Raw genomic sequence first — 12,725 nt, 5'->3', positions numbered from 1 at the left:
GCCCTCCATCCCAGCAGAACCTCCCAGTGACCTTGATCTTTTCCTTTCCGGGTCAGGTGGTCCCCAAAAAGAAAGAACGTAAGGTGGCTTCAGACGATGACATCTCTGAGCAGGACGGGGAGGTGAACCGGTTCTCTGATGACGAGGTCGGCTCCATGAACATCACAGATGAGATGAAACGCATGTTTAACCAGCTGTGAGTATCCCTGCTGCCCTGGCGCTGGGGGCTCCTCCCCGTCTCCCCAGATTGCTGGGACAGGGGTGGCACACCGGTGAGCTGGGCTGAAAGTAGTCTGCAGATGTTTTTTTTGGCCGGCACAGTGTTCTGAAAGGATTTGGATTCATTTGCAACATTTATTATTTGGGGGGTTGCACATTTTCACAAAGGGCCAAATTGGTAATGGTGGTCATATTGGTGGGCGAGTCTTTTTTTCTTTTTTTCTTTTAAATTGAGATATAACTGAAATGTAGCATTCTATTAATTAATTATCTATCTATTATTTATTTATTTTTACAGATCAGTGTCCTTTATTAACATATATAAAAGGTCTTTTAATGATATATTAGCAGGTCACAGGCTAATCAGATAACAAGAATAATAAATGATAATGAACTGGAGTATATCTCTGGGCTTCAAACTCAGTTTAAAAATTGAAAACCAATCAATATCATTCACCATATTAACAGAAGGAAAAATACAAACATATGATCAGCCCGGTTAAATGAAAAAACTGCTTAGCAAAATTCAACACCCATTGATGACAAAAACTCTCTGTAAATTAGAAGTTGAAGGAACTTCCTCCACTTAATAAAATTCATCTGTAAAAATCTGCAGCTAATATCTTAGTAACGCAAGACAAAATGCTTTCCTACCAGGATTAAAAGCAAGACAAAAATGTTTGCTCTTCTGCCTCCTGTACACAACTGTTCATTCTAGAGATGTGACATCGTTTTGGTATTTGTATATGTTGTGAAATGCTCACACATTCTAGTTAACATCCATCACTACACCAAGTTACAACTTTTTTTTTTTTTTTTCTCCTTGAAATGGGCTGCTGCCTGGGTTAGTGGCAGAGTCTGAGCTGCGTATGGTCAGTGGTGGGCTGGAGGCGGTTTGTACTGGCTCGTGGGAGCTAATTGAATGCATGTCTGCCCACTCCAGGTTTAGCGATAGCACATTAACTTAAAATTTGCCATGATGGGAAATTGTCACATGCTGCCAATCTGGGCAGCCCTCTCCCGCCCCTGCAGACAGCTGGTTTACTAGAAGCTGGCTTAGGTACAGGCATCTGGGGCAGGGAGGCATTGTAGCCTTGGTCCATCTAGTGCTATACTTGCAATGCTGGTCCACCTTTGCCTCTAATCCATAGAGTATCCTGGTGTGGGGTGGGGGAGGGGAGGGGAGCGTGCAGCTGCGGGCATGGGCTGACTCACCTAAGGGCCTTGAGTCAGAGGGCAGGCTGGGACTGGGTCTCTGGAGTCCATCTTTCCCTCTGCCCCGCTGGCCTGCTCTTGCCTGCTCTCTTGCCAGAGTCCCTTGCAGTTGGGACCCTGAGCCCCGAAAACTCAGCTTTTGCCCAGGACTAGAGTCCTCTCTCTCTACCCCCACCTCCCCCCACCCCCTTGCATTTGAGTCTCAGGTCCGAGCATGCTTTCTGGCCTGATGCCCCTTCCTTGGAATCCTGGGTTTCCAACAGCAGGGCTGGATTTGAGCGCTTGGCTCTGAAGAGCTGTCACCGAGCTCCCAGTGCCCCTCCGGAGGGCACCTCCTATCAGCAGATCCTCCTGCCATCATACTCCTTTCAAAAGCCAGGGGTACAGGCCTCTCCTGACGCAGTCTACAATGCTCAGGGCTGGCCTAGCGTGGTAGAGTCCAAAGATCACTCCACCTAACCCCTTCATCGCATAGATGAGGAAACTGAGGCTCAGAGAGGGTGGGGCGATTTGGGACAGAACCAGGCCCCGGACTCTCAGTCCAGAGCTGTCTTTGTGCTCAGAAGAGGTTTCCCTCTTCTGTCTCCCCTGCCACACCATCCCCACTGTGCTGACTCGTCAGGAAGACAGGAGTCGGACCCTGGCAGGATGGGTTTGCCTGACACTTCCCTATGCTTGCTGTTCCCTTGAAACAAAACTGAGATGGGGCTGTGTTTGTGGGGTTTGCTGTTTTGAGGGTGACAAGGAGACTCCTAGACTTTTGAGTCATCTTTCAACACCCCCCTCCCCCAATTCTCGTATTCTCATCTTTTGCTAATGAGAGGGGCTTTGGAAGAGAACCCTTGGTTGGGTCTAGGTTTTCTGAATGTGGCTGTGGGCATTCCTGAGTGTAGAGCAGGGTCTTATGCTCCAGAGACCCAGGCTGGGTTCATTTGGTTAAATTAAAGGACTTCTCTGAAGAAATTATTGTCCCTAGTTTTCATAAAGTCACGAGGAATCCATAGGTTGCCCAGGAAGGGGGTGAGCCGAAAGCTGTGCTGCCGGGTGTACGAAAGAGCTTCCTTTCTGATGCTGCAGAAATGGGCACCTGAGTGTTGACAGGTCGAAACTGGGTTCAGTATCCAATCAGATTGATCTGGTTGTAAAGTTGCCTAAGTTAAGAAAAAATCCTCTAATCACCCCTCCACCCTTGTAGTTCTAGCCAAGGCCATGCAGACCGTACCCTAGGCGGGGCCCTGGCCCCCTCCCACTGACAGCTCTGCAGGGCTATGGGCTGAGACCCAAGCCAGAAGCTGCTCGCGGCCAGTTCCTCTGAAGTCTTTGAATAAAGCACCTGTGTCAGGGCTGTTTTGTTTTGATCAAAATAGGTTGCTTAGGTTTCAGACCAAGGGGAAGGGAAGGAATCTGCTCCTTTCTCTGCACCGTGGCCAGCTCTCCTCCTTAGCCCTGCCCTCCAGATCTGGGGGGAGTGGAGGTGCCTCTTCCCAGCCCTTTCTCTTGTCCAGCTTCCTGTCCTTTCTAATTCCCCGTTACTCAGCTGGGGTTTCCTTTGGGTCCCAGCCGCTGGGAAGGAAGTGAGGTCAGCAGTCTAGTATGTGATGCGGCCGTGGGTCGACCCTTGACCCAGGGGCTCGCCTGGAGCTGTCTCTCAGGGGGAAGGGGCAGTGCCTCACTCTGCAGCCCTGCCCCAGCTCTGGTCCCTGGATGCAGGGAGCCATCTGCAGGCTCCCGCAGGAACCACTTTTTGGTGGGGAACCTGGCTCCAGGGGTGCTCTGGACAGCTCTTTTCTTGAGATTCTTGAGCTCTGCCCAGTGGCTCCAGTCTGGTCCGTTGTCAGCAGGTTGGGAGCAATGCCCTATACAGTCCTGAAAGTAGTTGAAGGAGTGAGTGTGGGCAGTGGGGAGAGCCCTGGGATGGGAATCAGGACTTGGGACTCACATCTTCCTCTGCAGCTGATTCACCCGCTCAAGTGATTTCACTCCTGCAAACCTCAGCCTTCCCATCTGAATAATGGTTATATTGGGCTGAATGATTTTTGCAGTCCCCTGTAGTTGGAATAACCAGTGCATCTCCAGAACCTTTTCAGCCCCAGGCACACTGGTACTGTCCATCACCCTACTTCCAATTCTAGTGAATAGGGAAGCCCAGAAATCACTCAGGCTTTGCGTTCAAATCCAGTTTACAGCTTGTATTATTCTAGAAGGCCACCTAATCCCTCTGAGCCTCAATTTCCTTACCTGTAAAATGGGACTAGCAGTCATGCTCACCTCATAGGATTGTTGTTGAGGATGGAATGAATTGCATTTTAATATGTGCCTAGTGGCCAGTCCTGTGCCCAGCACACAGTAGGTGCTTGGTGATGTTTTGATGGGCAGGAAAAAGCCATAGGAAACAGGAAGATCTGGCTTTCAGTCCTAGTTTCTTTTCCTTTTTTCTAAAAAATTTTATTGGAGTATAATTGATTTACAATGTTGTGTTAGTTTCAGGTATATAGCAAAGTGAATCTGTTATACATATACATATATCCACTCTTTTTAAGATTCTTTTCCCATGTACCGCCATTATGGAGTGTTGAGTAGAGTTCCCTGTGCTGTACAGTAGGTCCTTATTAGTTATCTATTTTATGTACAGTAGTATCTACATGTCAAGCCCAATATCCCAATGTATCTCTCCCTCCCTCCCTTACCCCCTGGTAATGGTAAATTTGTTTTCTACATCTGTAACTTGATTTCTGTTTTGTAGATAAGTTCATTTGTACCCTTTTAAAAAAAACCTACATATAGGCGATATCATATGATATTTGTCTTTCTCTGACTTACTTCACTCAGTATCTCTAGGTCCATCCACGTTCCTACAAATGGCATTATTTTGTTCTTTTTTTTTATCAGCCCTAGTTTCTGGTACAGGCTGGCTTAGTGTGACTTTGGGCAAGTGAATTATTCTTTCTGAGCTGCAGTTTCCTCATCTGTAAAATGGGAATAATAATACCCACCTTTCCAAGTTGCAGAGAAGGTTATCACCTTGGGCATAGTAGGGCCTCCAGGAATGATTTATTAAATGACAGGAAAACAGTCATAAGATTGGACTCAGGAGGAAAATATCTTTAGTCTCCGTTAATGAAAGCCCAGCATCTTTAGGAATATACATTTTAAATTGTATAAATAGTACATAAATACATTCTGCATTTGAAAAGAGTTAAACTCCAAGGAGTTTATGTGGCCCCTTCAGCCACCACCCCTGTCTTTTTGGACAGCCACCTGGCAGGAGCCCACCCATCAGGGCAGTGCCCCTCACTCTCCCCCATCTGGGTCCCTGGAGCCTGGCTCCGTTCACTCATGCCCTCCTGTGTCCCCCCACAGGCGGGAGACCTTTGATTTTGACGATGACTGTGACAGCTTGACGTGGGAAGAGAATGAAGACACATTGCTGCTCTGGGAGGACTTCACCAACTGCAATCCGAGCATCGACCTGCAGGGCGAGGTGAGCTGGGCCTGGCTTCCCAGAACCGCGAGGTGGGCACTGGGGGCACCTCCTTTCCATGATCCCTCATCCCCCGTTCTTTCCCTGCAGCCCCCACCACCCAGCTAAGTTGTCCCCTCTGTTCTGTTTCCCCAGCAAGACGAAAACCTGGGCAACTTGATCCACGAGACTGAATCCTTCTTCAAGACGAGAGACAAGGAGTACCAGGAGACGATAGGCCAGATCGAGGTGAGGGGCTCGCTCGTTCATGTCACCCAGTCGTGATCCCCAAGACCCTGGTGATTAAGTACCGGTGTGGATGTGGGCTGGGAGAGCGGGGCAGGCACAGGATCAGGAGTCAGGAGACCTGCCAACGCCCTGCCTGGTGTTGGGCAAGTTGCACCCCTCTTAAGGCCTCAGTTTCCTAATCTGTAAAATGGGGGTGCTGGTCCATGTCTGGCCCAGAGAGCTTTTTATTTTAAGTTACTTGATGGAGATGATGATCGCAGAATAATGAGAACTGATATTTGAGTGATGTCAAGTGACACTAGGCACTCAGCCCTTTAAAAATACACCCTTCCTGGAAGGGAGGGAATACGGGGATATGTGTATAAAAACAGATGATTGAACCTGGTGTACCCCCCAAAAAAATAAATTAAAAAAAAAAAAAAAACACCCTTCCTGGTATCCGCACACCCTATGCATGTACCTAGGGGGACGTGGGTGCCTGCACCCTATGCAGTAGGTACTCTGTGCCCCATGTTACAGAGGAGGAAATGAGGTTTAAAGAGACCAAGTGACTTGCCCAAGGCCCCCAGCCAGGAAGCAGGCTGCAAGCCCAGTTTGCTCTGCTCTGGGGCCAGTGTGCTTGGTCACATTTATCAGTGACAGTCACTGCTGTTGTCATGCTGGAGAAAGAGAAGGCTGGCTGCTTCCCTGGGGGATGTATCTCTTGGTAGAGGAGAAGGGTCAGAAACATAAGAGATTTCAGGACTTTTCTAATCCAGTCCACATAAAGGGGTGCAGGGATGCTGGACGGGCTGGTGTTGCTAAGCTGCCCCAGTAGTTGCTAAGCAACCATTCTCCTTCTACCAAAAGTGGTTCTAGGAACCCTGGATCAGTATACAGAAAGCAGAGGGAGGGCCCTGAGGGTGTGGTGTCCTGGGGTGGCCCTGATGCCACCACCACTGAGGATGGGAGGTTACTGAGAGGTCTGCTACAAGGATGACTTGGCCTCCCCTTTATGCCATGTTGGTTCCTCTCAGCTGGAGCTGGCCACGGCCAAGAGCGACATGAACCGACACTTGCACGAGTACATGGAGATGTGCAGCATGAAGCGGGGCCTGGACGTGCAGATGGAGACCTGCCGCCGGCTCATCAAAGGCTCCGCAGACAGGTACCCGGCCCTGTCCTCCCTGGCGATGCAGTGCTGATGTCCTCTGGGGAGAGGAGGGGATTTGTGAGGCTGCAGCTTACAACCTGGCGGTTTCATCTGCCCAGCCCATCTGTCCATCTGTCTATCCACGTGTCCATGCATCCAGTGACTATTAGCCACCTACTGTGTGCTAATGCCTTACACATCTAATCTCACGGGACTCCCACAGCAATCCTGCCCCTGATGGTTCAACAGCTACTGTCGAAGGTTGCTCTGTGCAAGGCCACGGGGATACAGGGATGAACAGAACAGTCACAGCCCCTTCCCTCCTGGCACCCACACCCCACTTTTTGCCTACTTGGTGGGTGAAGAAGGTGGGTGGGGCTCACATGTGTCCTTAGGAAGCCATTTTCCTTTCTTTCCCATCTTCCAGCCCAAGGCCACATGGGTCTGTCCCTGGGAAGACTGACATGCATCAGGCCTCTTTTATTTGCTGGGGGGACACCAGAACAAAGACAGAGCCCCTGCCCTCAAGGAACATGCAGCCTTTCGGGGGAGACAGACATGCAAATAATAAAATGAGATAATACATGTAAAATGCTTGGCGCGAAGCACAAATATGTTAATTATAATTGTTTCTCTTATTATGACTATATTCTTGCAGGCTGTTGTTTGGACTGTAAGAGAGGGAGAGGCGGGGGAAGTCTGGTGTGTGGCCCTGGGCTTAGTGTGTCCCCTTTAGCTCATTGCTTCCTAGAAGCCACTGTTGTTATTTCCGTTGTTCGGATGGAGGAGCCTGCACGTAGGCGGGTAAATAGCTTGCGCCAGGCACCACCCCCCCGCTCAGCAGTGCTAAAGTGAGAATTCGAACCCAGTGCTATTAACCACTACCTGTGTGGCCTCCCTTTGGGCTCTGAGTTAATTGCCCAGACCTGTGTTAGGTAAGGGGATCATAAGAACTGAGCTTGACCCATGGTCTCTGCTCCCAAGGAGCTCTCAGTATCAAGCAATTAGAGGCGGGTGCAGGGCGTCCCAGAGGTCTCTATAGCCACATTCAACTCCTGAGCTTTGAAGATTCTAGGGAAAGCGGAGCAAGGGTGGGTCTCGGGACAGGATCCCCCTCTGAGGCTAGGTTTTCCAGGAATGGCTGCTCCATCTTTCCTGCTCTTTGAATCCCTTTGGGGCCCCTCAGGCTGTCCTCCCTCTGACATCCCCCGTTCTCTTGCACCTTCCAGGAATTCGCCGTCCCCCAGCTCCGTGGCCAGCAGCGACTCAGGAAGTACAGACGAGATCCAGGATGAGTTTGAGCGGGAGGCGGATGTGGAGCCCATGGTCAGCTGATGACTGAGGCCCCCCAGCCCATGCCTGGTGGTCTTGGTGATGGGGCCTCTGCCCGCCTCTCCCCACGGGGCCAGGAAGTGGGGCTCCAGCCCTTGCCACGCAGACTTCCTACGCCCTCCTTTTCCTGGAGGCCCCGAGGGACCGCTGCTTCCTTCCTTCCTTCTGCCCACCACCAACCAGTGCCCCTTCTCCATCCACCCACCCAAGGAATGGTGCTGTCAATTTCTATTGTTCTCCACATTACAAATGCAGACTTCTGTCCGGATGATGCAGTGTTAACTGTGCCTTTTCCCTTAAGCTGAGCCACTTTGAGCTCCAAAGAATTATTCCTAGCAGGTGTTTTTATACAAAACTCTAAGGTGAGGGCGGGGGCCCCTGGCGTGGTACAATGCCATTTTCTACCCTCCCACCTGCTCCTATGATTGGCCATAAGCTCTGCCCTCCCTCCTCAGCCGGCATTGGACTTGGGATGGCCCACCTCCCCCCAGGAAGGAGCTGTTTGCCTTGTCGACCTTTCCAGGCCGGGGTGGGGACTTCCTGAGGGTTTTTCACTTACTGAAAGGGAGAAAAGATGGAAGGAGGGAGGGAAGACAAATTTTCCTTTTCTTTTTGGATCGAGTGGCAAAGCAGAGGGACAAGGCACTGTGCGGGAAGGTGGAACCTCACTGTGTTTAAACTACTATGCAAAAAACAAAACAAAACACAAAAAAAGCAGCTTGCCTTATACCATTGTGGAAGGGAGGCCCTCTCCCAGATCCCTGGTTTTCTCCTGGAGCTGGGAGGGAGGCAGAAGCTAGGGCGATCTCTCCTGCAGCCTCTGAGGGTGAGCACTGACTTGGGAAGGGTTTCAGTCAAGGTCGGTAGTGAGGCCTGGGTCCTTTAAAGCCCTCGGCCACCTGACTGCTTGCTTTCTTGGGACTTCTGTGGGGTGGGGGGTGGAGGGGGTCTTTGATTACCCTGATGACTTGATGTTTTTTTCCCAGCCAACAATAAGGGGTTATAGATCTGTGCTTTCTCTGTGAGAAAGTCTGGAGGGGGCCAGACCTGGTATCCACCCCCTCCATTGTGAAGCTGGGTGGGTACCGCCTGCCACCATCTTGGTTCTCCACTGTGCCCCAGTCGCCCACTCTTTGGCCACTGGCAGGCATTAGAAAGGGGAGGGGAGGGAGGCAGCGGCGGCTGCTGGCAGAGAGCAGGTGGCAGGAGTAGGAGCTCGAGGGAGACCTGTCCATGTTCTGCTCGTGGACATAAGCTCACCTCTTTCTATGTTTCACTGATTGACCAGTTGGGGAGTTAATCTGAGCCAGTGTCTCCCCCAGCTTGAGTGGGCCCGAGTCAAAGGGCACTGTATGGAGGCTACCCCGAGATCTCAGCTCGGAACCAGCAGAGCAGGCTTTGCTTTTTTTTTTTTTAATTTCTTTTGGGACCCACTACTGTGGGTATGATTGCCAATTTTTGTTTTTGTTGGCCCAGGAGCTCCCCCTGGAGGTCAGAGGAGCAAAATGTGCCCAAGGACCAGAGCGCCTCACTACCTACTGCTTGTATTGCAGGCAGAGGAGGGGCTCTGACCTTGAGTAGATCAGGCCCCCTGTCTTTTCTCCCCAGGGTACCAGTGATCTGTAAGGGCCTCCTCTCTATTCCGTTTCCCCCACCTATTTTGCAGTCTTAAAACCATTGTATATAATATTCATATTATATAAATATATATATGTATGGAGAGAGAGAGGGAGAGTGTTAGAGATTGTGTGTAATTTTTATTTATCAGAACTTGGTGGCCTTTATTGTGAGTTCCTTCCTTTTGTTGTTGTTGTTGTTGTGGGGGACCCTCCTGCTGGTTCCCTGGGAAAGTCTGGCTGAAAGTCTTCCATTCCCAGAATCTCTTATTAGCCAAATAGTCCCTTGTTAGGTACGTGGAGGGATGAGGTTTTGGAGAAGAGATAACCCCTTCCCCTCCTTCTCACTGACCCTTGTTCTAAAGGTTACAGGGTTGAAACATATCAGATTATTATTGTTGTTATTATTATCGTTGTTTTATTTTTATTTTAACCAAAGGTTGTTAGAGCCAGTTGGGCTTGGACCTCAGCTGCTGAAAAGATTTTCCGTTTCCGGGAGGGTGGGAAATTGGCCACCCCCCGGGCCTCCTCTGCCTAGGGTGAAGGAGGCATTGAATGCCATGGGCGGGCAGGCAGGCGGAGTGGAAGCCTGCCCTGGGTTGTTCGTCAAGGTGGTGGGAGGGTGACAGAACTATCTTTAGAGTTAAGGCAGTAAGGCAACAATATAAGTATTGGGGGGTAGCTAAGGTTACCATGGTGATTGCTGTCTGATGGTATTATTTTTGCTTTCCCCCTTGTATACATAGGATATTTGTCTTTGGGGACTAGGGTACTTTGAATTTATCTAGGGAGTATGAAAACAGCAGGAGCCACAGTCAGGTGCTGGCCAGAAAGATCCATGCTGCTGGTTTTCAATAGCCGTTCTCCCTGGGGAGCAAGGATTTGGGGCCGGTGGATGGGGAGACAGCAAGAGTGTTAGTGACCTGCCTCCTGGGTGCCATCCTGGGTTTTGGCCTGGCTGCCTCCCTCCCCACCAAGTTCTTTTTTGAGTTAGTTGCCAGTGGGCCCCGCTTGTCCCCTTGCCATGGGCCCACAGCTTGCCAAGAAAGACCCCAACGCTCGCTGGGGCAGCACCAGGTCCAGTTGGGATGAACTGGTCCGTCCTTTGTAAAGATGTAAATACTTAATTTTGGTTTTCTATTTCTTAGCCCAGTGTCATATTGACATTGGTATTTTAGAATTGTTCTCAGATGGGCTCTCCTGTGCTGCCCTCTCTCACTCTCCTATTTTGGGGGGTTTTATAAAAAGAGAGGATTGGAGAGGGGCAGGGAGAGTAGTTCCTTTGGGCTCCCTGGTTGTGGAACACACACACACACACACACACACACACACACACTTCTCTGAGACTCTGAACAGGGAACAAAAATGATTGGCAAGTAAACACATTTTGTTTTCTTGTGGCAGTATGTCTAGAGGTCTCTGACGGGCCTGTCCATCATGGACTTTGCTCTGTGGATGTAGCTCAGATGACCTTTGGAGAATGAAGCCACTTTGGCTTGGGATGGGGGAGAGGGTGTGGGGGCAGGGGATCATATAAGGTGTAACTTAAGCTAAATGTAATCTATTTATAAAGCAAGAGACTCTCATCTATTTTTATGAAAGGAAAGGTTTTGTTTTTAAATCTAGGGTAGGCAGTTATGGTAGCCCAGCATTTTTCTGTGGACAAGATGCATGTTGCTGCTGGATTGAATATACTCAGTACCCCTCACCTGTCTCCCCATCCTTACCACCTACTCATCCATACCCACAAGCGGCTTCAGCAGAGTGTAGGTTATCCCTCACCTCATTGCCTTGTCCCTGATCTCCCAGCTCCTTGGTCCTTGGAAGTCCCGGGGAGGGGGGCACTTGTGGGAGTGGGTGGGCAGCGGGGAATTCAGAACAGAGGTGGGTGGTGGGAGGAAAAGGGAGCACTAGGAAGGGGACACGCTCCGCTTTAGAAGGTGAGCTCTGATTAGTTGCTCGAACTCTGGTCTGCGAAGACCCATTGCCAAGTCAGCTGTATTTGGGAGAGAGCTGAGAAGCAGCGGACTGTGGGTGGCAATGGCTGTTGGTTTAGAGAGCACACAGCTTCCTTGGGGCCTGGGCTCCGGTGGGTCCCAGGTTGTCAGGCAGCTGGAGCAGGAATGCAAATGCCATGAGATGCCCATAGCCCGGCCCTGGCTGCGCCAACCCCAGGCCAAGGCCTGGGATGTAGTCCTTGCTATGCTTTTCCAGGGCCCTGGATGAGGAACTAGGGTGCTGGGCGCTTCCTGGGTCCTCCACCTTGAGACACCAGGCTCTGGTTCTAGAAGGGCACTCTCCTAGACTGGGGAGTCTGGAAGTGGCCGGGTGGGTGTGGGTAAAAGAAGATTCTCTCTGGAAGGGAATTTTCCATCAGCAAAGATTTCCAGGCTCAAGGCGGGCTGTGTGTTCGTCTCAGGCAAATCCCTCACTATTCCTCCCGCCAAGCCCTCAAAGAAATGAGGCAAAGGCGCCCCCTCTCATAGACCCCTTCGTGGACATTTTAGCATCTACCTGATTTTTAGTCCCATCCAGGGAGACTTTCTGTCCTGAAGTCCCATCCCATCCCACTGTTGCTGTTTGTCTGCCAGCTGGGTCTAGTGTCAAGGGGAAGGGGGGGTTTATACTCATTGAAAGACTACTGATCCTACCGGAAACCAACCTGTTTACTGTACTGTTGTAAATATTATGCCCTTTATATCCTGTATATTGGCTTCTTTTAAATAAAGTGAAATGTCTTAGAATTGATGGTGCTTTTTTTTTTTAATTAAGGATAAAGTGGTGATGGGGGAGGGGCAAGAGGATGGCAGGTCACACAAACACTAAAACAAAGTAATTAGTTGATTAATGGTCAAATAGGGACATTTCACATCACCTTTTATATTTGCATCTCACAATAAAATCTTTGGAAGTATTTAAAGAAGGAATTATTATATACATTTTACAGAAGGGGAAGAGAACCAGAGAGATCACAGACTGAATAACTGGCATAGCCTGGTTTGGAGTTGAGATCCTGTTAATCACATCGACCCCATTTCTTACACCTCCTCAGTATGCCCTTGAAAGACTACCTCCCAGGCTCTGGATTTGACACTGTCCAATATTCTAGTTTCTTTTTGTAAATGGCTGAACTCAGGGAGACATTGCCCAGTGTGAACTGGGCCCCATGATTAGGGTTTTCTTTCTTTTTTTTTCTTCTTTTTTCTTTAAGAACTTCTATTGAGATGCAATTGACATACAATAAACTGCATATATTTAAAGTGTACAATTTGATTTTTTTTCTTATTAATAATGTATATATGGCAATCCCAATCTCCCAATTCATTCCCCTCCAACCCCCCCCCCCGCCTCCCTCCCCCTTCCACCGGCTTGGTATACATATGTTTGTTCTCTACACCTGTGTCTCTGTTTCTGCCTTGCAAACTGCTTGATTTGTACCATTTTTCTATATTCCGCATATATGTGTTATGATATTTGTTTTTCTCTTTCTGACTCACTTCAC

At 49.6% G+C, this 12,725-nt stretch overlaps 1 protein-coding gene across 2 annotated transcripts in view; it reads left to right on the top strand.

Annotated features, from left to right (window-relative positions):
• IFFO2 (intermediate filament family orphan 2) overlaps window positions 1–11,967 on the top strand; it is a 48,813-nt gene extending 36,846 nt beyond the window's left edge. For both annotated transcript variants that reach the window (XM_057697966.1, XM_057697958.1), the window contains 5 exons: window positions 57–196; window positions 4,795–4,915; window positions 5,051–5,143; window positions 6,160–6,290; window positions 7,505–11,967. In XM_057697966.1, the coding sequence (XP_057553949.1) occupies window positions 57–196; window positions 4,795–4,915; window positions 5,051–5,143; window positions 6,160–6,290; window positions 7,505–7,610 (591 nt within the window). In that variant the 3' untranslated portion in view covers window positions 7,611–11,967. The remainder of the gene's footprint in view (window positions 1–56; window positions 197–4,794; window positions 4,916–5,050; window positions 5,144–6,159; window positions 6,291–7,504) is intronic.
• The last annotated feature ends 758 nt before the right edge of the window (window positions 11,968–12,725 follow it).

This window comes from Hippopotamus amphibius, chromosome 1 (assembly GCF_030028045.1).
Source record: "Hippopotamus amphibius kiboko isolate mHipAmp2 chromosome 1, mHipAmp2.hap2, whole genome shotgun sequence".
Lineage (NCBI taxonomy): Eukaryota > Metazoa > Chordata > Mammalia > Artiodactyla > Hippopotamidae > Hippopotamus > Hippopotamus amphibius.
This window is presented reverse-complemented; position numbering and strand designations above follow the sequence as displayed.